The sequence below is a fragment of the Furipterus horrens genome, unplaced genomic scaffold, assembly GCF_987537825.1.
Source record: "Furipterus horrens unplaced genomic scaffold, mFurHor1.1.pri manual_scaffold_11, whole genome shotgun sequence".
Lineage (NCBI taxonomy): Eukaryota > Metazoa > Chordata > Mammalia > Chiroptera > Furipteridae > Furipterus > Furipterus horrens.
In genome coordinates, this window is record NW_028327181.1 from 89,205,378 (window position 1) to 89,229,699 (window position 24,322).

The 24,322-nt window shown below is 37.7% G+C and overlaps 1 protein-coding gene and 1 non-coding gene across 3 annotated transcripts in view; both read right to left on the reverse strand.

The window, feature by feature from the left end:
* The window catches only part of TANC2 (tetratricopeptide repeat, ankyrin repeat and coiled-coil containing 2), a 275,799-nt gene that overhangs the window by 65,332 nt on the left and 186,145 nt on the right, over nt 1–24,322 (reverse strand). For both annotated transcript variants that reach the window (XM_090292221.1, XM_090292222.1), the window contains 2 exons: nt 10,065–10,346; nt 5,555–5,688 (listed from right to left, as the gene is read on the reverse strand). In XM_090292221.1, coding sequence (XP_090148347.1) covers nt 5,555–5,688; nt 10,065–10,346 — 416 coding nt within the window. The remainder of the gene's footprint in view (nt 1–5,554; nt 5,689–10,064; nt 10,347–24,322) is intronic.
* On the reverse strand, nt 11,015–11,142 carry LOC149998813 (small nucleolar RNA SNORA19). The gene has a single exon (XR_016507330.1). It is a non-coding gene; the product is annotated as a small nucleolar RNA SNORA19 (small nucleolar RNA).

Genomic DNA, 24,322 nt, shown 5'->3' on the forward strand with positions numbered 1-24,322 from the left:
CTGTCTCATAGTGCTTATTAACTATTATTATCACTTGTTTAACTGCCTCTATTTCCTGCTAGACTATGAAACCATACAGGTTATTTATTATATGTTTGCATTTAGTGAAAGTTCAATTAATATTTACTGAATAAATATAAATGTCAATATGTTCCATTAGGAAATCTTGGGGCATTCAACTAAGTGCTTATTCATAATAATGGTCCCCAATAAACTTATTAGGTCTAATTAGAGTCAGATTTATGTGTCCATAAATGAATCTTGGTAGAGAGTTTGAAATACCACAAGTCCTCTGAGATAGAATAAACTCTGGATTAAAGGCACTTGGGCCATTACACTGTGCAAGACCTACTTCTCTAGGAATTACAAATGAACTAAATAAAACAGTCACTTTTCTTTAAAATTTGTATTTGTTATTGGCCCTAACCTCCGTGGTAGTCAGTGATCTATAACCACATAGTAATAAAAATCAATGGGATGCAGCTATTTAGGTCTAGAATTATAACAAAGCTAAATATTACCCAAAGCTTGCTATAACTAAGTAAATAATAGGGTCCTGATTACCAGACATGGAAGCATACTATAAAACCTTTATAATCAAAATGGTGTCGTACTGGATAATAATGATCACCTCGTAGGGTTAAGGTAAGAATAAAGAAATGAAATAACAAATATAACATAAATAGCACTGAGCTCAACACATATTAAGCTAACTTCTCCTTGTCTGGTGAATTCAAAACCTGGAAAAGCTATCCAGGAAGGGCCCTGAATGAGTACCCATTGGCCCTCTGCTGTGATTATATTTTTCAGAAGAAATATGTACTATTAACTGGAATACATTTAAGAGATGCCAACCTAGCAAAATCTGTTACTTCAAGTGTAAGGTTTTTCTTCAACAAATAAAACTGTTCTAAAGTTGTAGCAAAAACTCTTCAGTGTTCTCAATTAATTAGCAGCATAAGAAGCAGAAAGAATACTACAAAATAGCAATGATAATGACTGATATACAAAAATAGACATTAAGAACTTCAAATCAAGAGATTTTCTAAGGACACTTAATTTTCACATGTTAGCTTAATGCATCAAAATACTAATTGATTTGAAAATCTTATTGAAAAGAATTTCTGCTTACTGGTTTGTTATAGATAAGCAGCAGGATTTCTGGCTTCTGCTCTAAAAGCTTCTACAGTACAGGCTCGTACGCTTGAACTGTAACGTGTGGCACAATTACTAGGATAACAGGCAATCTTAATCTGAGGGGCCATTTCTCGTACGATGCTTAGGATAAACTTAAACTATCCCATCACGAGGTGCAAACAGGTGTATTTATGTGTTTTGCTTAAGGAAGAAATAATCATGAAATTTAAAATACAAGGTCTGTCCAGAAGGTATCCAGCTATGTATTACGAAAAATAGAGACTTTTACTGAAGATACAAGAAACATGGTACATAGGACAATGACACCTCAGTTCTCTTCAAAGTAGGCACCTTGGGACCTCACACAGTTCTCCCAATTGCCATCAGCCACCCCATTGTATTTTCCTGAATCTGATCAATGGTGTGAAATCTCTTCCCTTTCAAAGGTGATTATAGTTTTGGGAAAAGCCAGAAGTTGCAAGGCACCAAATCTGGGCTGTTGGGGGCTGACTCACTGGCTGATTTGATGTTTCACTAAAAAACTCTGCAAGAGACGTGATGCATGAGCGGGTGCATTGTTGTGATGAAGCTGCCAATCACCAGTAGCCCATGGCTGTGGCCTTCTGAATCACCCAAATAGTTTCTGTGGAGGAATGTTCAAGCTTAACCCAAAATTTGATGCAGATTTGTTGCTTTATTTGCTTAGTCATTTTGAATATGATGGACACACAGTACACATGCTCATTCAATGGCGTGTATCACCCCCACTGACTAGTACAGTGAAGTTGTCATTGTTCGCGCATGTGCATTCCAGTCCACTCTCCTCGGCTGCCGGGTTACATCAATGTTGCGCAAACAATGGCTGGACTTTTTCTGGACAGACCTCATGTGTTCCTTGAGTAAGTATAAATAATCACTAATTTTCTACTTATAATATTTAACATTTTCCCAATATTGAGTATAAACATCAATTTTAATCTAAGGAGCCATTTCTTATACAATGTTTAATGTAAGTATTAAAAACCCCATCTCTAGGTACCAAAAAAATTATATACAATCATGGAATTTTAAATGTGATCACTTTTCAAATAGGTATGATCACTAATTTCCCACTAACAATATTTAACATTTTCCAAATATTGAAAATAAATATTTTGAGACTTTTTCTCTTGATGATAGAGACTAATGAGTGACAACGTGGGGGGACTTGATTCTCTGAGCTCCACCAGCACCTGCCACCATCTGGCATATTATATATTTGTTTGTTATTGGTCTCCTCCCAGTATGAGAATGTGGGTTACATAACATCAAGGATTGTGTCTGTTTGATTCACTGCTTTAACTTTAGTTTTGGATTGTAAGTGTTCCAAACATACACTCTAAATGAATGAATGAATGACTGTGATGATGGAAGCTCTAGGCATTCACGAATTTCTAAGATGACATTTATTATGACTGCTCTACGGAAGACGCTGAAGATTTTATAGAAAATATTCATAAATAAACAGAGAGGTCCTGTAAAGTTGCACCGAATAAGTGATAAATATGAGGGAAATCCTATACTGTTTTCAGAAGCCCAGTATGGACGTGTATCAGTAAGTGGGGACAATTAAAAATGCAGTTGGAGGAAACTGCTGTTTCTGGCTCTGAGCTGAAGTGGGTTTTATTAGAATCTTATGATATTGCAAATAACTCTCTGTTCCTCATTACTGATTAACCATGACAAGAGACTGCTTTAAGTACTAGAGACAGACATTTTACATTCTGTTCTTCTCTTGAAAAGCCTCAAAAATAAGAGGGACAATAAGAAGCAGAAATGCAGACTCTATCTATAGGGATATATATTTATAACCTCAGATTATGATATATAAAGATGGAACCCGTATATATGATTCCTAAGTGACTTAACAGATTGAAGGCCAAATGACTGCTGGCTGGAGGTAACAACAACAGGTACAAGCCAAATCATCTGTAAAACCTCAGAAAAGCAAAGGAGTTAGAAATACCAGGTGCTGTGGAAGATGGGAGCGAGGAAGGGAGTTGAAAACACAGGAATTATTTGAGGTTTATGTAAGATATCCATCCCCATTCTGTCGAGCAGGTGACTTCCTTCCTCAACACCCATAGGAAAGAGAATTTAATTCATAAAAAAACTAAAGCAGAGAGAATATGTACTCAAGGACACCACACACAGAGCAGGCAGGGATAAGTTCAGGACTGAAAACTAGGGGCTGAAGTAAAAGTCTCCATGATGAATGGAGAAACTCCAGTCTTCTTATGCCTTTATCCAGAATGGTGGCACCCAGGGTACATATCCTCAAGGGAGATGGATGGATTCTTTGCTAAAGAAGATGAACAGTACAAGGAAAAAAAAAACAAAACAAGAAAAAAACAAAAAACTAACGGACACTGACTTTTGGGTATTTCCAATAAAGGTTGGTGGGTCATCTTAATGCTCTGTAGTTAAGATCTCTACACACACAAACTTCCAAACAGTTTTTCAGTGCCTAACTATTACAGAGATAAAAGAAGAAACTGCATTCATAAAACAAGAACAAGATGCTATAAAAGAGAAGGGAACAACAGGACAGAAAAAGAAAAGCTATTAGAAATTGAAACCATGATAGCCAAAAAAGTGTTTTGTGAACGTGTTGGAAGATAATGTTGTGGAAATCTCTTAATGGTAGATCAAAAACCAGAACAGAAAAGCAAAAGTAAAGCTAAAAAAACTAGAGTACGAGTATAAATTTACTTTTTGATTAAAAGGAGTTGTAGAAGGAGAAAACAGAGTAAATGGTTATGAGAAAATTATTATTTTAAAAAGATTTTATTTATTTATTTTTAGAGAGCAGGAAAGGAAGGGGGAGGGAGAAGGAGAGAAACATCGATGGGTTGCCTCTTGCGTGCCCCCAACTGGGGACCTGGCCTGCAACCCAGGCATGTGCCCTGACTGGGAATTGAACCTGAGACCTTTTGGTTTCCAGGACAACGCCCAACCCACGCAACCACACCAGTCAGGGCTGAGAAAACTATTAAAAATAAAACTAAACCAATTCCCAGAATCAAAACTAGCTCCAGAGCTTGCTAGATACCTACAAAATAAATGAAAAAAAGACAAAAACAATGGTGATAAAAAGAGGATACTAAGAGAGAAAAAAGTCGAGAGGAAAGGTATATACAAAGGATTAAGAATAAGAATAGCGCCATATTATTTAACAGCAACATTGGAAGCTCAGGAAAATGGAGCAATGCCTTCAAAAATCTGATGGGAAATAAATTTTAACCTAGAATTCTATACTACATCAAATGGGAATGAAATAAAGATCCTTTTAGACACATTAAGTCTCAAGAAACTTACCTCCTGTGCATTCTTTCTTAGGAAACTACTGGAGGATGTGTTCCACCAAAATGAGAAATAAAAACCGAGAAGGAAGATGACAGGGGATTAAAGACACAGAGCAGAGGTAGTAAGTTTCACGGATAACAGCAGGTGGCAGGCCTGGAGGGCATCACGGGTCCAGCCTGAGCTCAATGCAGGGCTCTAGGAAGGAGGTCTCTGGGGTGAGGAGTGTAACTGGTGTGGAAAATTGTATTGGGAGGTATTTTCTCAAACTATTAAGGGCCTTAGCTTTAGGTCTGAAGAAAAATAAGCAAATTTTAAAATGAAGCACTTTATAAATCGAGGAAAAACAAAATTGCTCCAGAAGGAAGTTGTTATCCTTAGTTCCATAGGGAACCATATCTGCATCGAAGTAATACTGAAAATACTATAATATGGATTCAGACAAAAATCATGATAAAACTGTACTGAGATGAAGGAGGGAGGAAAGATAGAAGAGCTAAAACCATCCATAATAAGAAACAATATATAATGTGTAAAACTGCAAAAAAGAAGTTACAGCAGTGTATAAATCTTAATTAGAAATATTAAGGTAGAAGTCAGAGAAACAGTCCTAAGAGTTGAAAGCGGTTGCCTCTGGGGAGAGGGTGGGTTGAGGAGTAGAGAGAATTGTAGGTTTTTATTATGTCTTTGAGCATTATTTCATTTTCTAAACTATGTGCACGCATTACTTTGATGAAAATAGAAATCTAAAACCCAAACATATAAAATATTACAGACAGTGTAGTGTAGCAGGAGAAGTTTTGAATGAGAAATGAAAATAAGAAACTACTGATTATTTATATGGTGATCTTGGGTAAACCAGGTAACTTCAAGTCTCAACTTCCAACTCGAAGATTCTGGTTCTGTAATAATAAAGTACTTGTCTAGGAACAGCAAAGAAAAATAAAACTTCCCTCCATGTTCTCACGGCATACCTGTTCATATTTTTGCTCCCTTCGCCTAGGGTCTCCCTACCTTAGCCCCGGTGATGTTAAAATGGAACCAGCATGCCTCCAACCCGGGAATCGGACTGTACCTGCGAGGCTAGTCTCCGCATAGCCTCCTCCTGCCGCCTGCGCATCTCTGGGGTTCCTGGACAGCTCCCACTGGTGATGGATGAGTGGGCTGAAGGCGGCTGTGTGAGTGGCAGCTCTCTGTTGGCATCCACATCTGGATTAAAACGGTGAGATGTTTGCATCAGACAATCACAAAACTCTGGACTAGAGGAAGACTGGTTAAATTCCATTTGTTCTACGATCCAGCAATTCTACTCCTAGGTTTGCATTCAAGGGAAATAAAAATACATAGCCACACAAAAACTTGTACACAAATATTCATAACAGCCAAAAAGTGGAAGCAACCTAAGTGTCCATCAAGGACAACTGATGAGTGGCTAACATGTGGTACACCCATACAATGGATTACTAACAGACAATAAGAATCAATGAGGTACTGATCTGTGCTACAACCTAGATGACCCTTGAAAATATTACACTCACTCAGAGAAGCCAGTTATAAAAAGCCATATGTCGTGTAATTCTATTTCTATGACATGCCCATGAAACAGAATTTACATGGACGAAAAGTAAATTAGCAAGTTACCTACAGGTGGAGGTAGGGGATTAAGGGAAAAATGGAGACTGATGGTTGAAGGCCATAGGGGTTCTTTTAGGGGGATGAGAACGTTCTAATATTAGATTTAATATTAGCAATCTAATATTGATTGCTATACAACTCAGAGTAAACCAGAAAGCACTGAATTGAACAATTTAAATGGGTGAATTGTATGGCGTGTAAATTATAGCTTAATAAAGCTATGTTTTAACAATTCCATTTGTTCGTGTTATTTAGAAAATGTCTTACCTACTCCTAGAAAAGTACATAATATATTTATGAATATAGATCATACTTTAAAAATGAGTAGCAGAAATACGCAGACTGTTATTTGATGGTCAATAGGTGTTGAAAAGGAGGAGGGATCGGGGAAGACAGTTCCCACTGAACTCCCTACCAGTCGGACTAACTGTGCTGTTCTCCTTCCGACCGGCAGTGAGTTCACTGGTCACGGGGCCGAGTTCTGAATAGGCGCAGAACAGGAAGCGTGGGCAATGGCAGTGAGAAAAGCTTGAAGGAATGTGTCAGCTGAGGTCAAGTTCAGTGACTGTCACTGTATCATCTGTTGTTCACTCCCTCTCCTCACCCCATTCCCTTTCATTTGGTATTCGGTTCTGTGGGTGATTATTGTATGAATACCCTCTGTCTTCTAGCTGTTTCCTTTTAAATATGCCTTCTTTTTTTATCTGCATCTTTCCTTTCTGTTTGGTGTTCAGAGGACAGTAGAAATAAAAGTTAATATGAAGTCAGTCTGCACAGCAAACTGGCAAAACAGACTTCTGAAATGAACAGAGTAGAAAAGGCAGGGGTGACGTATTGAACAGATGTTTGGGGGCTTGGCAGCTGTTGGCAACCATCAAATCCAAATAATAACAACAGTGAGACTTAGTGATAGGAGAATATGGCCTTCTATTAGACTGAGCCTCCCTGACTATTGGGCTGAGTATGCTTGTAGTTAATGTACTAATGCCTAAATTATACAACGGGTCTATTTTCACAAAATGTTTTTGTTCTTTGTGCATACGTGTTGGGCGGTGGGTGATGATGTAGTTGGGGAGACTGGTGGGGGAGTCAGGTTTGGGAAGGGGTGTAGGTGGGAAGCAGGATGACAGGCTAGTGCCTGCCTTGACAGCTTTTCATACCTTCCCAGGGAAATGACAAGGAGGGGGCGGGCTGGGGGCTGAGCGTCTGTGGGGGAAGGCAGAGCCTGGCGATGCAGTACTGCAGGCTACACTGCTCACACCTACGGCAGCGCTGCTCGGTGCGGAGGAGGCAGGCCCAGAAGAACGAACGACAGATGATGGCAGAGATGCAGCGGAGTGGGGGTGAAGGGGGAGCGGGGGGCCTCCAAAATTTTCCACTTGTTCTTCTTACTGCATCACTGGTGTCACTGACTGAGGGTTAGGAGAGCTGGTGGGATTCCAAATAAACTTCCCCAAGCTTAATGTAAATTAAACTGTAAAAAATTAAGCCAACTCTCTACAGACATCATTCGTCTGCTGCTGCTGCCGGCAGCGTTTCAGTGCCAGCTCATGCACTAACAGATTAACGCTGAAAGACAGCTTGCACGTCATCAGTCACTTATCTTGACTCTTCTTTAAGGACTAGTGGTTCGGTTAAGATGGCAGAGGTAAAATGTAGCTTAGACATCAAGAAATTGCCACAAAAACTATTTTGTTCAAGGCAACTGCTGGCTCTGGGTAATTCTGATAAATACATAACCACATATTCTATCTCCTTTGACACCTTTTCAGTCTCTGAAAGTTAACTCTCAGACCAAATCTCTGGTCTCAACACATGCACATTTATCTCATGACTGAGAGTGGTCAGTTATTTTTAGAGTCCTTCTGGAGATAAAAGGCAATGGATATTAGGGAATAACTTAATAAACTACCTTTTAAGAACTTCTGCTTTGGGGGCTGTTTTCTATTAACTCTTGCTCTCCCAGACTTTGGATGGGGGGTGCGGGGGGGGGGGGCTCCTAGATACCTTTGCTTTCTGAGAAAGCAGTTCTTCTTGTGCTTAGCATTTACCCTCTGTCATGCCTGATTCTACTGTTCTGTTATCTGCAACAATGATAGAGGAGTCAGAGAGACTATTAGCTATCTGCTTTTCTTCCTGACACACTCACATAGTTAAACTCCTGGCTTACTCAGATAGTTTGGTGTGGTAATTAAGCACTCAAAGAAAAATACTGGAATAGGTAAGGAAAATTACTTTCAATCATGAAGATGTTCTTAGAATCACAGAACTTTAGCACAGGAACAAAAAAGATCACCTAGTCCCACTTTTCTCATTGTACATATGAGAAAACTGAGTTTAATGAATTAAAGTATAATTCCCAAGGTTACAAAGTAAAGCCAATTTGAGTGTTGGGGCTCAAACTCTGGGCTCCTGACTCCCATGGCACTATGCCAATCTACCTCAGAAAGGTTACATGTAGAAACTAATCATGACATTACTCTTAAGAAAATAATTCTTTCATAGCAATTCTTATCATACCCTGGTAAATAAGGACGCTTGATTTAACCAGTTTTCTTTCTAACACCAGTTCCTCTACATATTAGATTTCCATAAATTTACCTAAGGCAATCTGTCAACTTAATGACATGAGACTGCTAATTAATTTCAACAGGATGAGTTCCTGTTGAGTTTCAACACTGTGCTAGACTCTGTAACGATAAAATCTCAAACCATTTCTAGCGGGTTGCTATTGTGAAAATTTGTGGTGAGCTAGACAGAGCTAGACTAACAGAGCCATAGTTTCTTTATTTTTCTTTTTGTTCCCTTATCACTAACAGACCAGGTAGACTGGTCTACATACACAGGATATAGAGGAATAACATCTATACATTTCCTTTTCTCTCCTTTATTCAAGTGAGTTCTACCAAAAAGGAGAGAAAAATGGGTAAGAGAATGGCCTCTGAAACCAGACTGCTCAGGCTTAAATTCTAGTTTCATTTACTGGCTATGAAACCTTAGGAGGCTTGCTTAATGTCTCTAAACCTCAGAACATTTATCTATGAAATGAAGACTATCAGGGCTGACCTCACTGGTTTGATAAGAGAGTTGGATGAATTAATAGTTATTAAGCTTTTAGAGAGGACCTGGCATTAGGGACCATATTAATATTTTAAAAACAAACAAACAAGATCCTGATGGTGATCCTTAAGCTGGGCCCCGCCTGGGATGAAAGCAGCGCGGACAGATACGGGAGATTTCAGCATCTTTTCACAAGCAAGTAGGAGAAACCCTTCAAGGACACAGTGAAGTTCAAGCCCAAGCAGCGCAATACTAACATCAACAGCAAGGAGATGAAGGCGACCAACAGACTGTGCTGGCGTGTAACGAGCAGACGTGCACACAGGCTAAATAACGCTGGCAGTGATGGATGCAAACGGCTCTCAGAGGCAATTGCTGCAGTCTTTTTCCAAAGGACAGACTAGCCAAATAGCCAGCAGGGAAGGGTCACAAATTTTTTTTTTGAAAGTTTTTTTGTTTTCAGTCACACTGAGGTCCTGTTGGAGATATGGGTTAAATGCATACAGAGTACAGAGATCCCTCACTTATCGCGGGTATTACGTTCTAGATGTTCCCGCTACAGGTGAAAATCGCGAAGTAGGAACCTTACATTTATTTTAGTATTTACTGTACAGTACCGTGAAATCCCGCGATATAGCGAAAAATCCACGATAAATAATTAAATACAATATTTTTAAAACTCCCGCGGTACAGTGAGGCCGCGATGAGTGACCCGCGAAATAGAGAGGGACTGCTGTACTATATTCTTTCCCTCAACTCTGAATTAATGATCCTCACGTGCAAGCCAGGTTTTGCAGGTCAGAAAAATAAAGGACATGAGACAATATAAATATGTCAGAAGAATGTTTCAGGGTTACGAAGCAGGGAGTTCTTTAAAAAGGGATACGTACGTTTGGGGGAGGCATGTGGGCTGTCTGAGGCGATCTGCCTCATCCGCGTTCCGTGGCAGCTGAGGGCCACCAGCCTGGAGACGATGGCAGTTTTGCCGAACCCAATGTTCCCCACAACCACGACTCCTTGGTTCACGCTGGCATTTGAACTTTGAAGTTGAGCATCTATTTCGTGGAAAACCCAATCCCGGCCAACAAACACTGACTCTGTAGTGATGCTGGGCACCTCAAAGAGCAGAGGCTTCAAGGAGATATCTGGAGGTCTGTAAGGTGCAAAGCGAACTAGAAGGATCAATAAGAAAACAGAGAAGTTAGGCCAAACTATTCCCATTGAGAGAAGTAAAGAAAAGAAGCACTAACTTACAGTGTGATGGCATTTGGGCTTATTCAGAAAATAAGAAAACTCTGATTTTGGTTCTACATAGATAAGCAATGGCAGGTGAGCAAGAGCCATGGGACGCTCTCGTTGGCAGAACATAAACACTGTCGAAACAGTAATGATTTATGGAACAGTCAGAAAGTCAGGGCAATATTCAAAATCACTGAACAATGGGGAGGGCCTCAGTACCAGCAATCAGGATAGATGCACATGTAGGAAAGAAGCAGGGCTCTCAAGGCCTCACTCTGTGCCTGGGATAGCCTTTAGCTGCTGGATTGTGGGGAGGTGCCTGTGGCAGGGCGTCTAGATGGCTGATGGCATCAGCTCTTTACCAATCAGTAAAGGCAAATTACAATGTTTAAGAGCCACTATGGCCATACCAGTACCTATCTGTCCTGTAGAAAGCAAGGTAAAGGTCCTTTAAAAATGTTAATGACCATGCCCAGCTTGAAGCAGCTAGAGGAGCTCGAGACCTTCGCCCATTGTCCTTTGTAAGATTATAAAGGGTCTTAAGTCTGAGAGGGGGGGAATGTTATTTTTTATTGTTATAAAAAATTAATTTTTTTTTTTTACTTGTCGGAAGGAGACTGGCAGCATTACTACCGAGTTATACTGCTAATTAACCTTCAACTATTTGTATAGCACATAAGAAATAACGCTGCTCACACATACGAGAAAGCAGGTCAATGAAATGTGCACTAATTAATTTTTTTAAAAGAAGAATAATATAGGAAAGGGTGAAGCCAGAGAACTTGTATGCACGACCCATGGGCATGGACTGGGGGGTGGGCGGTGGGATTGCTAGGGGAGGGGCAGTGCTGGGCAGAGGGGAGCAAAGGGGAAAAAATTGGAACTACTGTAACAATATAATCAATAAAATATATTTTAAAAAATGTCAATGAAAACATCAGTTCCTTTACGTTTATGATGGCTGTATATAAAGGTAACCCCTGCATAACACGGTTGTTAGGTTCCTAACAAATGCCGTGTTAGGTGAATCCATGTTATGCGAAATAAAGAGCTAGTACAAAAATGGGGGTTAGTTTCGAAAAATTTAAAAAACATACTATTATATTTTTATAATTAAGAGAAATATCTTTATTAAAGCAAGTTTCATCAAAAGTGTTACATATTAATATGAATTAAGTAATGTTTTCTTCGTCATCACTACTAAGCTCCATTAACTGAATGCGTTTTCCTTTTGACAAGATAGCCTCATCCTCTGAACTTTCTTCAGCATTATCTTGATTTCTATGCTCTACTTTCTGCAAAAAATCTGTTATTTCCGATTGCTTGCTTTTAGCTGAGAGATCTTTATAAATTTCGTTACACAGCGCTAAGCACTTTGAAGTTCTCTCTCAAACTTTCTGCTCCTTGCAGTGCAAGGACCTTCATTTAAGAAATACGACTCTGACTGTCGGGCTAAGTCTAGGCCTTCCTTTACGCTTTTTAGAGTAAACTGTTTCACTTCTCCGTTTTCATCAGTGCTATGGTCCCCTAAGTCATCCTGGTACATTCCAGATGTCATTTCCGCCAATATTGCTTCTCAGTTTCTTCTACCAGCAATTCTTGGGTCTCTTCCACAGTCACATCGTGTCAGAGCGAAACCGTGTTACAGAAGTACCGTGTTATGCGGGGGGTTTCCCCATTCTCTAACCATGTTAGAGCGAAACCGTGTTATAGAAGTGCTGTGTTATATGGGGGATACCTGTATATTCATGTGTTTAACTTTATACATAAAAGTTATCATATAATATGTGGCTTTTGGAGTCCGGCTTCTTTCACTCAGGATTATGTTTCTGAGGTTCATTCATGCTGTAGCGTATGTTGGCACCTCACTCATTTTTATTGCCAAATAATATTCTGTTGTACGGCTTTCGCACATTTTGTTTGTCATTTATCAGCTGAAGAACTTCTGTGTTGTTTCCGCTTTTTGACTATGTATTACGAATCATGCTGTTAAGAACATTCATGTGCCAGTGTTTGGGTACATATGTTTTTAATTGTCTTGAGTATATATCTAGGAGTAGTATTGCTGGGTCATATGGAAACTCTATATTTAACTTTTTGAGAAACTGCCAAGCTGTTCTATTATTTTACAGAATATATATTCGCAATAGAAAATTTAAAATAGTAAACAAACCAATAACTGTATTTCCACTAGCCAGAGAGAAACACTATTCACATATATTCTGAGTTTTGTCTGTACCATATACACTTATTTTTAAAAGCAAAAACATGGGATCATACAATAGATACTATTTTATAATCTGCTTTTATCACTTAGCAACTCCAGAGTTCTGAAAACGTTGATTCTGTCAGACTCGCCAGCTTCATGGTTGCTTCAGTGAAGGGACTGATTCTAGCAGCGCCTTGCTCCACTGTTTTCCATGATATCACTTGATAGCAGGGAGCTGCTAACCACTCATAGGGTTTCCTTGGTATCTGAGTGCCCTTGCTGGGCAGACACTTAAACACACACGCTGAGCTCTGGCTGAAAGGTCATAGGACTCCCAGGGAGGAAGGAGAAAACAAAACATCAGTTGGCTTGAGATGAGTCTAATTAGGCCTTGAGAGATCTAAGGTCACACAGAATTTAGGAAACACAGAACTTATTTCAGAACTAGAATGAAAACCTAATTCTGACTCCGAAATCCAGGTGTTTTCCTTCCATTATGTTACGTGACAACTGCTCTACAGAATGTCTCTATTACAGCTTAAAGTGACATGACTTCTCCCACTGATGACCAGAATTGATAGGCTTGGCTGACATGTGAGGCTATCTTCTACCTCCGTCACCTCTCCCGTGCTTCCCTTTAGGAACTGCATGCTTCACCGGAGATGACCTTTCCAGAGAGAAGAGCTACTCAGAGATTCTCAGTTCCTTTCTAAACTAACTTACCTCTTCTGGTCTCAGATGACCATATTCTGTGCATCTAAAGGGGCTTTCATGAATATGGTCAATATCAATTTATAATATGGAATAAGTACAGACTCAATTTAAATGCTTAATTTTTTTTTTGGAAAATTCTATTAACATAACTTGTTCTCATGTTGATGTAATCTCTCATCATATCTTATTCTACTGAGAAAGCTCTGACATTTAAAAAGTTATTTTAAAGTTTTTCTAAAAATGTAATCAATTCACAAAAACCTCAAGGGAAGAGCAGATAAAATTAGCCCAGTACCATATGGTAAAACAACTGCAGATACCAAGGAAAGTCTAGAAATAATTTCTGAACCTCCAAAACTATGGCTTTTGTCAGATCAGTGTGATACAAGAAAACCATACTTCTTATGTACTGAGAGTAAATTTGGGGCATATGAATAATAAGGCACTTTGGCCTGTATTGTAGGACATGTAAGTAACGAATATTCTCTGTAAAGTTCATGTTCCTGAATCAATGTTTCTTTGTTTGGGATATCAGCTGGCTTCCAAGAAATTTTCTAAGGCAGAAACCACTGCAACAATTCAGTGAGAAATGACCACTGCCACTATAGCTGAGCTAGGGAAAAGATGAGTTGATCCATACCATTGAGTAACAGATGCGGCTTCCTTACTCCTGGAGCTCCACAAGAGGTAGTCCCAGGATAGCAACAGGGCAGGAGGACCATCCATCCCACCCTTTGCAAAACATGCCAATAAAGTATATTGTAATTTACTTCGAAATTTGTAAAAAATGATGGGTAAAGAGATGGGTAGATGGCTAGATCTGTGACAAAATAACGTAGCAAAATGTTAATGATATAATCAAGGTGGTGGGTATATGAGTGTTCTATTGCAGAATACTTTTGTTATTTTGTATATCTGAAATTTTTCCTAATAAAATGTTGAAGGGAAAAACAGGAAAAGGAAAAACATTGCAAGAAGGCACACAAATATGACAAGCTTTGGAAAGCAGTTTTACAAAGGGATTTAATAACCACTCTAGTCTCAGATCAGTTTGTGTATCTCTTCAATGCAAATGAAGCTCACAGGAGACAAATGAATTCTCTCTAGGAAACAGTCTCTGTGAGACTTCAATTACTTTAATTACATAAATAGGCTTATAGAGACAACTGACCTTTATTAAAGCAAAGAGTAAACATTTAAAAAACAAACAATAGTGCATTAAGGCTAACCTCAGCTTGCTCAAATGCAAATATAAACAGCTGCAGCAAGGGGAAAGGGGGAATGGGGCAAAAGAGCTGTAACTGGATTTTGTCTAAAGCATATTTACTCATGGGAAACAACCATGAATCATCGTAGAAGAAGTCAGTCACAGGACTGGCAGGAGAAAGGGTTGTGTGTAACCCAGCCAAGGTCTGGTGCAAACAGGAGCAGAGCTGTATTTCCTCACGTTCTTCCATAATGACTGTAAAGCCTGGAAGCACCTCTGTTCCTCAGAACAAAAGATAACTTTTTAGGGTTCATGCCATGCATGCTATTCTCTACACAGAGCAGAAGAAAAACACATGTGCTTCAGACAAAACCTGGTATCACATTAGCACTAAAAATAAGTTAAAAAAAAAAAGCTTATTTTTTTCCTTAAGAAATACTTAAACCATATGTCTACTGAATTTCCAGAAGGCTCACTCTGCCATTTACCCGAGTCAAATCTCGTCAGGGTCTGTTGTTTATTCTTGGTACTCCAGAATATGACTATAGTAGGTAGCTATTCCTATCTCTGGAAATGAGTTTTTGAAGAACGTAAAGCAATTTGAAGCAGGACCTAAAGAACGATCTAAAGATAACAGTCTGAGATAGGGTCATTCCAGATAACTTCTGTTAAAAAAAAAAGAAGAATAAATAGAGCAGAATCACTTTTTGGGTCAGCAGGGAAACATTGAATAAAGTAGGTAAAACTGTGGACTCAGACCCAGGTGCCTCAATTTGTATCCTATTACTAGCTGCGTGACCTTAGTTAGGATAGTTACTTATGTTCTCAATACCTCAGTTTTCCTTATTTTAAAATTAGGGATAACAATGATTCTGTGAGGATTAAATGAGTTAATACATGTAATGGGCCTAGGACAGTGTTTGGCTGTTAACTGTTAGCAGCTATCACTAGCAACATTATCAAGCCAAAAAAGACATCAGTGTAACCATAATCAACCCCCCCCTACAACACACAAATAAAACAAAAGAATATCAAGAACATATGAAGGGGACTCCAAAAAACCCAGAACTTATTTATAAAAATTTGTGTATTTATTCTTACATGTTTAAACTTAAGTCACCTTCAAAGTATTCTCCATCTGATTGAACACACCTACCAAGGCTATTTTTCCACTGCTCACAACAGTTTTTGAACTCATAGATTTCAATGCCTTTTAGTGTCTCTGCCATTTGTTGTTTCACCTCTTTCACATCAGCAAAATGTCTCCCTTTGAGGACTTTCATCCAGGGAAACAAACAAAAAAAGTCACCTTGGATGAGATCAGGTGAATAGGGAGGGTGGGGCATGGGAGCCATGCCGTTTTTGGTCAAAAACTGTTGAACACTCAGCACAGTGTGGGCAGGTGTGCTCACAAATCACCCATCCTGAAATGGGCAAAGCTGCTGAAAGAGTCTTCAAAAAAAATTCACTGAAGCTGAACGCAGCCTCTCACAACAATGCCAGCTGGTACACTGATACAGGTGGGTTCCTAGAATGCTCACCTAGCGGGGGAATCCTGTACTACAAGGGGCCTGCCCTCCAGAAGATAATTTCGTTTATTTTGAGTCCTCTCTTGTATATATTGACTCTGAGCCCTCTTCCCTTTGAGGCTTCTGACTTATCTCTCTTCTTCCTTTACTCCCCATCGTTTTGAAAGAGCGTGCTTGCTACCTTTGCTTCTGTAGCAATGACTCATTCTAGCCTGACCTCCTCCCATTTTGCTCTTCTGAAATTGCTTTGGTTAAAGTCACTGAAGACGTTCTAACTGTTAAATCCAATAATTTATTTTCAGTCTTCATGCTTCTTAACCATTCCTCAGTATTTAAGACTTCTAAATAGCCCACACTTTTTGAAAGACATCACTTTCTTGGGCTTAAGATGATACTTTCTTCTAGTTCTTTCTTGATCCTCTCCTCCTGATGGATCTTTTAATGATTCCTCCTCTTTTGCCCACCCCTAAAATACTGGCATTCCTAGGTTACCTCATGTAAACAGCCAGCAAATATACGTATCTGACACGATGTCAGTCCCTACACTTCTATTCTCATATTTCATCAACTCGCCCTACCACAATTGTCCAACCTATTAACTGCTATTCACTAGTACAATTGTCATATGAAATGTGCATTCATTAACACCTAGTAAGTGAACTCATGAGTGAAATGGTGATTATATATTTTCCATTCTCAACTGCAGTGAAATGTAGATAGACTGGTTTTATTAGAACAGGAAGGCTTGGGGAAGTAAGTTACAGGATGCAAACCCAGGTCTTTGAAAATCACTGCTCTGTACTATGATAATAAAAGGAAATAAGTCATTTGTTAGCCACCATTCAGTGATGCAGTCTTGTTTAAGGGCTACTGTAATAAACATTAAATAACAAGACAGTAAAGAAAAACTCTTATTTTCCCCAGCTCTGTGCATATCAGAAGCAAGGCTTAGATCCTGGCCAAGGCACTGACAAAGGATCCCATTACCACAGGAAGTTGGGAGAAAAGGGGAAAAATGTACCTTAGATAAAATGTCCGGAGAGGGCAGGATAGCTCTTTTTTTCTTTCTTTTTTTTAAGACTATTTTTCCTTTTTTAAAGGAAAGTTACTGAGAGGGCTGGCTCTCCATACATTCATTGGGGTAACTAAGCTCTTACTAATGTGAAATTTATTGTTGTGAAAAATGACATTTAATTCTTCATTATTATAGGTACAATACGAATTTTAGCTTCTAGAGAACATAATTTTAACTACCAAGACAGTAATTTTTTTCTAATTAGAGATGGATTTATGATCTGGTCACTTTACCTATTAATTTTCTTTTTAAAACTTTGGCATGAATTTTCACTTCTGGTCAAGATGGAATAATAAGTTTTAATCTCCCACCTAAAAGAACCCCCAAATAAACAAACCTCTGAACAAAATATATGAAGTTAAGGTATTCAAGATACTAGACACAGACAATGAAAAACAGTGATCCCTGAGAAATGAAAAACAAATGAGGCAAACCCTATGACCACTCATTACCTTGAGCAAATTTCCAGGTGGCCATGATATGGGGAAGGAGAACCCAGTAAGATTCTGGCTGACTCCCTTAGTGGAGGAGATGGAGCTGAGAATCCAGGGAGACCAAGACAGAACTGTTAGAAGGACAGAGCGCTGGGAAGAAGAGAGCGGTACGGAAATAATTCTGCGGATCTGTGGAGCATAGCTCTTGAGTAATCAACAGAGTACTGATTAGCACATGTGTATAAGAAATCCACCCAAGACAAGGAAAAGACCTATTCAGGAAGATTAGAGAGGAGAGTGTTCACTGCTTCCACAGAGCCAGGAATGGTGCCTCACAATTTACAGGACAGTGGGCTAAATATTGAAAAAGGTCTTGTCTCAGTAATATAGAATCATGGGACCTGTAATAAATATTGTTCTGGTCCCATTCAACAAATTTTAAAGGTAAGATGCAAAATTAACATTGTTTCCAAATAACTTAATATTCCAGACAGAAGAGGAATAATATTTATAGGAATACAAAAATATCCAAAACCCAATGAGGCAGAATTCACAATATCTGGCATCCACACAAAGATCAGGCTTGCAAAGAAGCAAGAAAATATCAACCATAATTAGAAAAAAAATCAATCAACTGAAACTGACCCAGAATTCACAGAGATGTTAGAATTAGCCGAGAGATATTAAAACAATGACTGTATTCTATAGGTTCAAAAGTACAAACACGGAAGATAAAAAAAGACCTAAATTTAACTTCTAGAGAAAACAACTACAGCATCAGAAATTAAAAAAACATACTACAAGTCATTAATGACAAATGTGACATTACAGAAGATGAGTGACCTTCCTTGAAGAGATAGGAATAAAAACTATTCAAAATTAAACGCAGAGAAAAAAGTCCTCTAAAATAAAAAGAGCATCAGGAAACGGTGGGACAACTCCAAGTGGCTAAATATAGGTGTAACTGAAGTCCCTGAAGGTGAGGGAGACAGAAAATATATTTAAAGAAATAACGGATAGTTATGGCATTTCCAAATTTGATTAAAACTATAAACTCAGTGATCCGAGGAGCTCAATGAGCCCCAAGTACAAGCTATATGAAGGTATATCATGATTGCGCAAAATAAGTCATAAAGATAAAAATCTTAAAAGCACCCAGAAAATAAAAGGACACATTAAGTACAGAGGAACAAAGATAAAGATGACAGCAGATTTCTTTCCAGGAACAATGTAAATGAGAAGGCAGTAGAACTGCAACTCTGAATTATAAAAAGGAAAAAGCTGTCATCCTAATTCTATACTCAGTGAAAATGTCTTTCAAAAATAGTGATGAAATTTTCAACTTTTATACACCTGAAAAATTCTTTATCACCAACAAATTCGCAATACAAGAAGTGTTAAAAAATCCTTCAGACAGAAGAAAAGCGACAACAGGTTGAAACATGGATTAACACAAAGAAATGAACTGCACCAGAAATGGTGACTACATGGATTAATATATATTTATCTTATTTTTAAAAAATTTAAAAGATAACTGTCTTTCATATGGTGGGGTTTATAACATTTATATAAGTAAAATGTCTGACAATAACAGCATAAAGGCTGGGAGGAGAGAAATAAAAACAGACTATTGTGCAGAAAAGAGCTCACATGACAGTATTGAGACTGCTACCGTTAACAGACTCTGTTCATAAGGCTGGCCCTTACCTGAAGTCTGGGAATGTGAATTTCAAGAGGATTCCCACCATTCCCAGAACTAATAAGAGTGAATCACTGTGCCCAAATTGTCTGTACAAATCATACAGTTTATGCTGAACACATGCTTTTCTTCAGGGCAACTGGAATTTTGGTATAGTTTAGGCAAGGAGGTCCGTACAACCAAGCCACAGTAAAAATCCTGGGCACTAAATCTCTAACGAGCTTTCCTGGTAGATAACACTTCACATGTGTTGTCACAGTCCTTGCTGGAGGAATTAAGTGCACGCTATGTGACTTCTCTGACAGAGGATACTTGGAAGCTGTGTCTGGTTTCCTCTGGACTATGCCTCCTTTGCTTTTCTTTCCCTTTGCTGATTTTTTATATCTTTTCACTGTAATAAAGCATAACTATGGGAATGACTATTTCCTGAGCACTGTGAGTCCTCCTAGTGAATCATTAAACCTGGGGGTGTGACACCCCTAACCCAAGTATTGTAAAAGCCTTAAGCTATACATAAAATGGTGTAACTTGAGGGTACACTGTAATAAAATAAACCTATATACTAAAAATAATGAAGCAACTACATACCCAAACCAAAACAACACAAGGAGTACAACTAATTAGGAACATAATATAGACTCATAAAAATACTCAATTCAAAAGACAGGATGAGGGAAATGCAAGAAAAATGGAAAGCAAATATCAAAATGAAAGGCTGAAAACTAAGCAAATAAAAATTCCAATAAATGCAAATGTTGTAATTATTTTCATCACAAGATTAGATAAAAAACATACCCAACTATATGCTGCCTATAAGAAAGCGACTTTAAATATAAATTCACAAATAGTCTAAAGGTAAAAGTCTAGAGAATGATATCACCATCCTAAAGCAGATCAGTAGAAAGTTGGAGTGGTTATATTAATATAAGACAAAGTAGATTTCAGAGCAAAGGAAATCATTAAGGATAAAGAAGACCATTTCAAAATGATTGATGAGTCGATTCATCAAGAAGACATAACAATGCTAAACATTTATGCACCTAAAAACAGAGCTCTAAATACATGAAGCAAAAACTGCAAGGAGATATAGAGAAATCCAGAAATATCATCAGAGATTTCAATATCCCTCTTTCAATAACTGAGAAAACAAGGAGAAAATTAGCAATATATAGAAGCTATGAACAATCAATCAACTGACTTGACTTATTCGATATTTCTAGAACTGCCTACCCCAAAACTGCAGATTTTTTTCAGATGTATATAAAAAAATTATTAAGACAGATCATGTTTTGGGTCATAAAAAATTCTGAATAAATTTAAAAGAATTCATGCTGTACAAAGTATGTTCTTGGACATACTTTGAATAGAACTAAATTCAAAATCAATAGCAGAAATTCCTCAGAAATATCTATGAGTCAAAGAAGAAAGGAAAAGCAAATGAGTATTTTGAACTGAATAAAAATGAACATATAAAATCAATGAAATGTAGCTAATGCAGTACTCAGAAGGAAATTAATAGCATTAAAATGACTATATTAGAAAGGTCTTATATCAGTGACCTCATCTTTTACCTTAGCAAATTAGAAAACAAAGAAAAAAAAGCCCAAAGCAAGCCAAAGAAACTAACTAGTACAAAATAATATGGATTGTAAACTGTAATTGAAAAACAAAATTAAAAAAATAATAATAAAAATCAGAGTGGAAATAAACAAAATAGTGATCAGGAAAACAATAGAAAAAAATTAATGAAAGTAAAGATCTAGTAAGATCAATAAGAATGACCAACCTTTAGAGGACTAATCTGAAAAAACAGAGAAGACAAAATATCAATGAGAACAGAATCAAGGATGAGAGTGGGAATGTGACCACAGATTATTAAAAGGGTAACAAAATGTTATAAACCATTTATGCCAATAAATTTGGTTAGATAAAACAAACGAACTACTTGAAAGATACGAACTACCAAAACTCACTAAAAAAAGAAACACATAACTCAAAGAGCCTTATATTCACTAAAGTAATTGAAATGGTAGTTAAAACCTTCCCATTACGAAAATTTCAGACCTTGATGGCTTCATGAGCAAATTACACCAATCATTTTTTTTCTTTTATTAATTCTAGAGAGAAGGGAAGGGAGGGAGAAAGAGAGGGAGAGAAACATCCATGTGAGAGGTAAACAACATTGGTAACCTCCTGCAAGCGCCCTGACTGGGGACCGACCCCACAACCCAAGCACGTGCCTTGATCAGGAATCGGGCCCATAACCTTTTGGTTTGCAAGACGATGCCCAACTAACTGAGCCACACTGGCCACGGCGCTACCAGTCATTTAAAGGGAGAAATAATATCAAATTTATACAAACTCTTTAAAAAACCAAAGAGGGGGGAATACTTTCTCATTATCATGGTATTAAAACCAGACAAAAATGTTACAAGAAAACTACAAAACAGTATCTCATGAACACAGATACAAAAAAATATTCAAAATTGTAGTAAACTGAAGCCAATATATATAAAACAATACATCACGACCGAGTGGATTTTATACAAGAAACTCAAAGTTGGTTTAACTTTGAAAGTCAATGTAATTCACAATATTAACAGAGTAAAAAAGAAAACCACATTATTATTTCCACAGATGTAGAAAAAACCATTTGACAAAGTCCAACATAAACTCTTAATTAAAACAAAACAAAACAAAACAACTCTCAGCAAACTGACAAAAGCGGGGAACTTTCTCAACCTGATGAAGTACACCTACCGACAACCTCTCCGTGACATACCTAACGGTACAGGACTAACTGCTTTCCTCCAAAGACTAATCGGGCAAGGAAAGGCTATTTTCCCTTCTAGTCAACATTGTACCAGTTCTAGTTAGAGTAATAAGGCAAGAAAAAGACAAATAAGCAAAACAATCTTTATTTGCAGACAACATGATCCTCTATGTAGAAAATCCCATGGCATTTCTAAAAAAGCCATTAGAAATAATAGGTGGGTTTAGCAAGGTTTCCTGTTACAAGAGCAATACACAAAAATCAACTGTACTGCTATTTATTAGCAATGGATAATAAGAAATTAGGATGAAAACAAAACTATTTATAATAGTATAAGAAATATAAAATATGAAAGGATAAATATGATGAAATATTTTCAACACTTGTACATTGAGAATTATAAAATACTGCTGAGAGAAATCAAGGGTGACCTATATGAATGAAGAGATATATTATGTTCATGGATTATAAAATTCAATATGGATAAGAAGTCAATTTTCCCCAAACTGATCTATAAATCCAATGCAGCCCCCATAAAAACTTCAGCAGGCTTTTCAAATGGAAATTTAAAAGGTTTCAAATGAAAATACAAAGAACCTAGACTAGCCAAAACAACTATAGCAATGAACAATATAGGAGGATTAACAAGACCTGATTTCAAGATTTACTGTAAACCTACAGTAATCAAGAAGTTATGGTAGAAGACAGACAAATAGATGAATGGAACAGAAGTAGTCCAGAAACAGATCCATACTGTATGCATGACTGATTTTTGAAAAAGACACAAAAGGAATTCAGTGGAGGAAGAATAATTTTTATAATCATATTAGAATAACTGGATAGCTCTATGCCAAAAGACAAAAACTTTTAGACTCATATCATGTGCCATATATGAAAATTAACTCAAAATCAATCACAGACCTAAATGTAAAACCTAAAACTGTAAGACTTCTAGAAGAAAATATAGGAGAAAATATGTGTGACCTTTGGTTAGTCAAAGAAATCTTGGATACACCAAAAGAATAATCCATCAGAGACAATAATTAATAAACTAGACTTCTAAAAACTTCTCTTCTTCAAAAGACACTGTTAAGAGAGTGGGAAGACAAGCTATTAACAGAGAAAAAATATTTGCAAAACACATATCTGATAGAGGACTTGCGTGCAAACTATATATACAACAAATTCTTAAAACTCAATTAAGAACCAACCTAATAAAAAAGTAGACAAAATATCTGAACAGATACATCACCGAAGAAGATATGTATAGCAAATAAGTATAGGAGATAATCAACAGTATACACAATGTTGTACAGAAGAGCTCTAGAACTGCTTCATCCTGCATACAGGAAACTTTACACCCATTGAACAGCAGCTCCCCATTTTCCTCTCTCCTCAGGCCCTGGTAACCACCATTGTACTTTGTGCTTCAATTAGTGTGACTACTTTAGATACTTCATATAAGCAGAATCCTTCTGTGACTGGCTTATTTCATTTAGCATGATGTCCTCAAGGCTTATCTATGTTGTATCATATGACAGCATTTCCTTCTTTTTTTATGGCTAAATAATATTCCATTATATGAACATGCCACATTGTTTAGGTTGCTTCCACCTCTTGACTATTGTGAGTAATGCTGCAATGAACAAGGGAGTGCACATATCCCTTTGAAATCCAGATTTCAATTCTTTTTTTTTTTTAAATGTGTTTTATTGATTATAATATTACATTTGTCCCAATTTCCCTTCACTCTGCTCCCCTCCACTTTGTGGTCCCCCTCCCTCCAATTGTCCCCCCCTTTTAGACCATGTCCATTAGTTGTGCATATAGTTCTTCTCAACCTCTCTCTGTCTATTCCATTCCCTCCTACCATGATCCTTAATTCCTATATCATCTCCCTCCCTCTCCCCGTTCCCCCTCCCTGTTGACCTCCCCCAATATGTTCCCTGTACCTATAGTTCTTTTTCCACTCTCGTTGCCTGTTTAGTTCGCCTTTGTTTCAATTCCCTAGCTTCTGTTGTTTCTTGTGATGCAGTTTTCATTTTAGATTTCATAGTTTTGATCCTCCTTTTTCTAAACCAGTCCCTTTAACATCTCATATAACAGTGGTTTGGATCTAATGAACTCTTTCAGTTTTGTTTTGTCCTGGAAACACTTTCTCTGCCCTTCTATTCTGAATGACAGCTTCACTGGATAAAGTATTCGTGGTTGTAGGTTTTGGATTTTCATTACTTTGAATATTTCTTGCCAGTCCCTTCTTGCCTGCAGG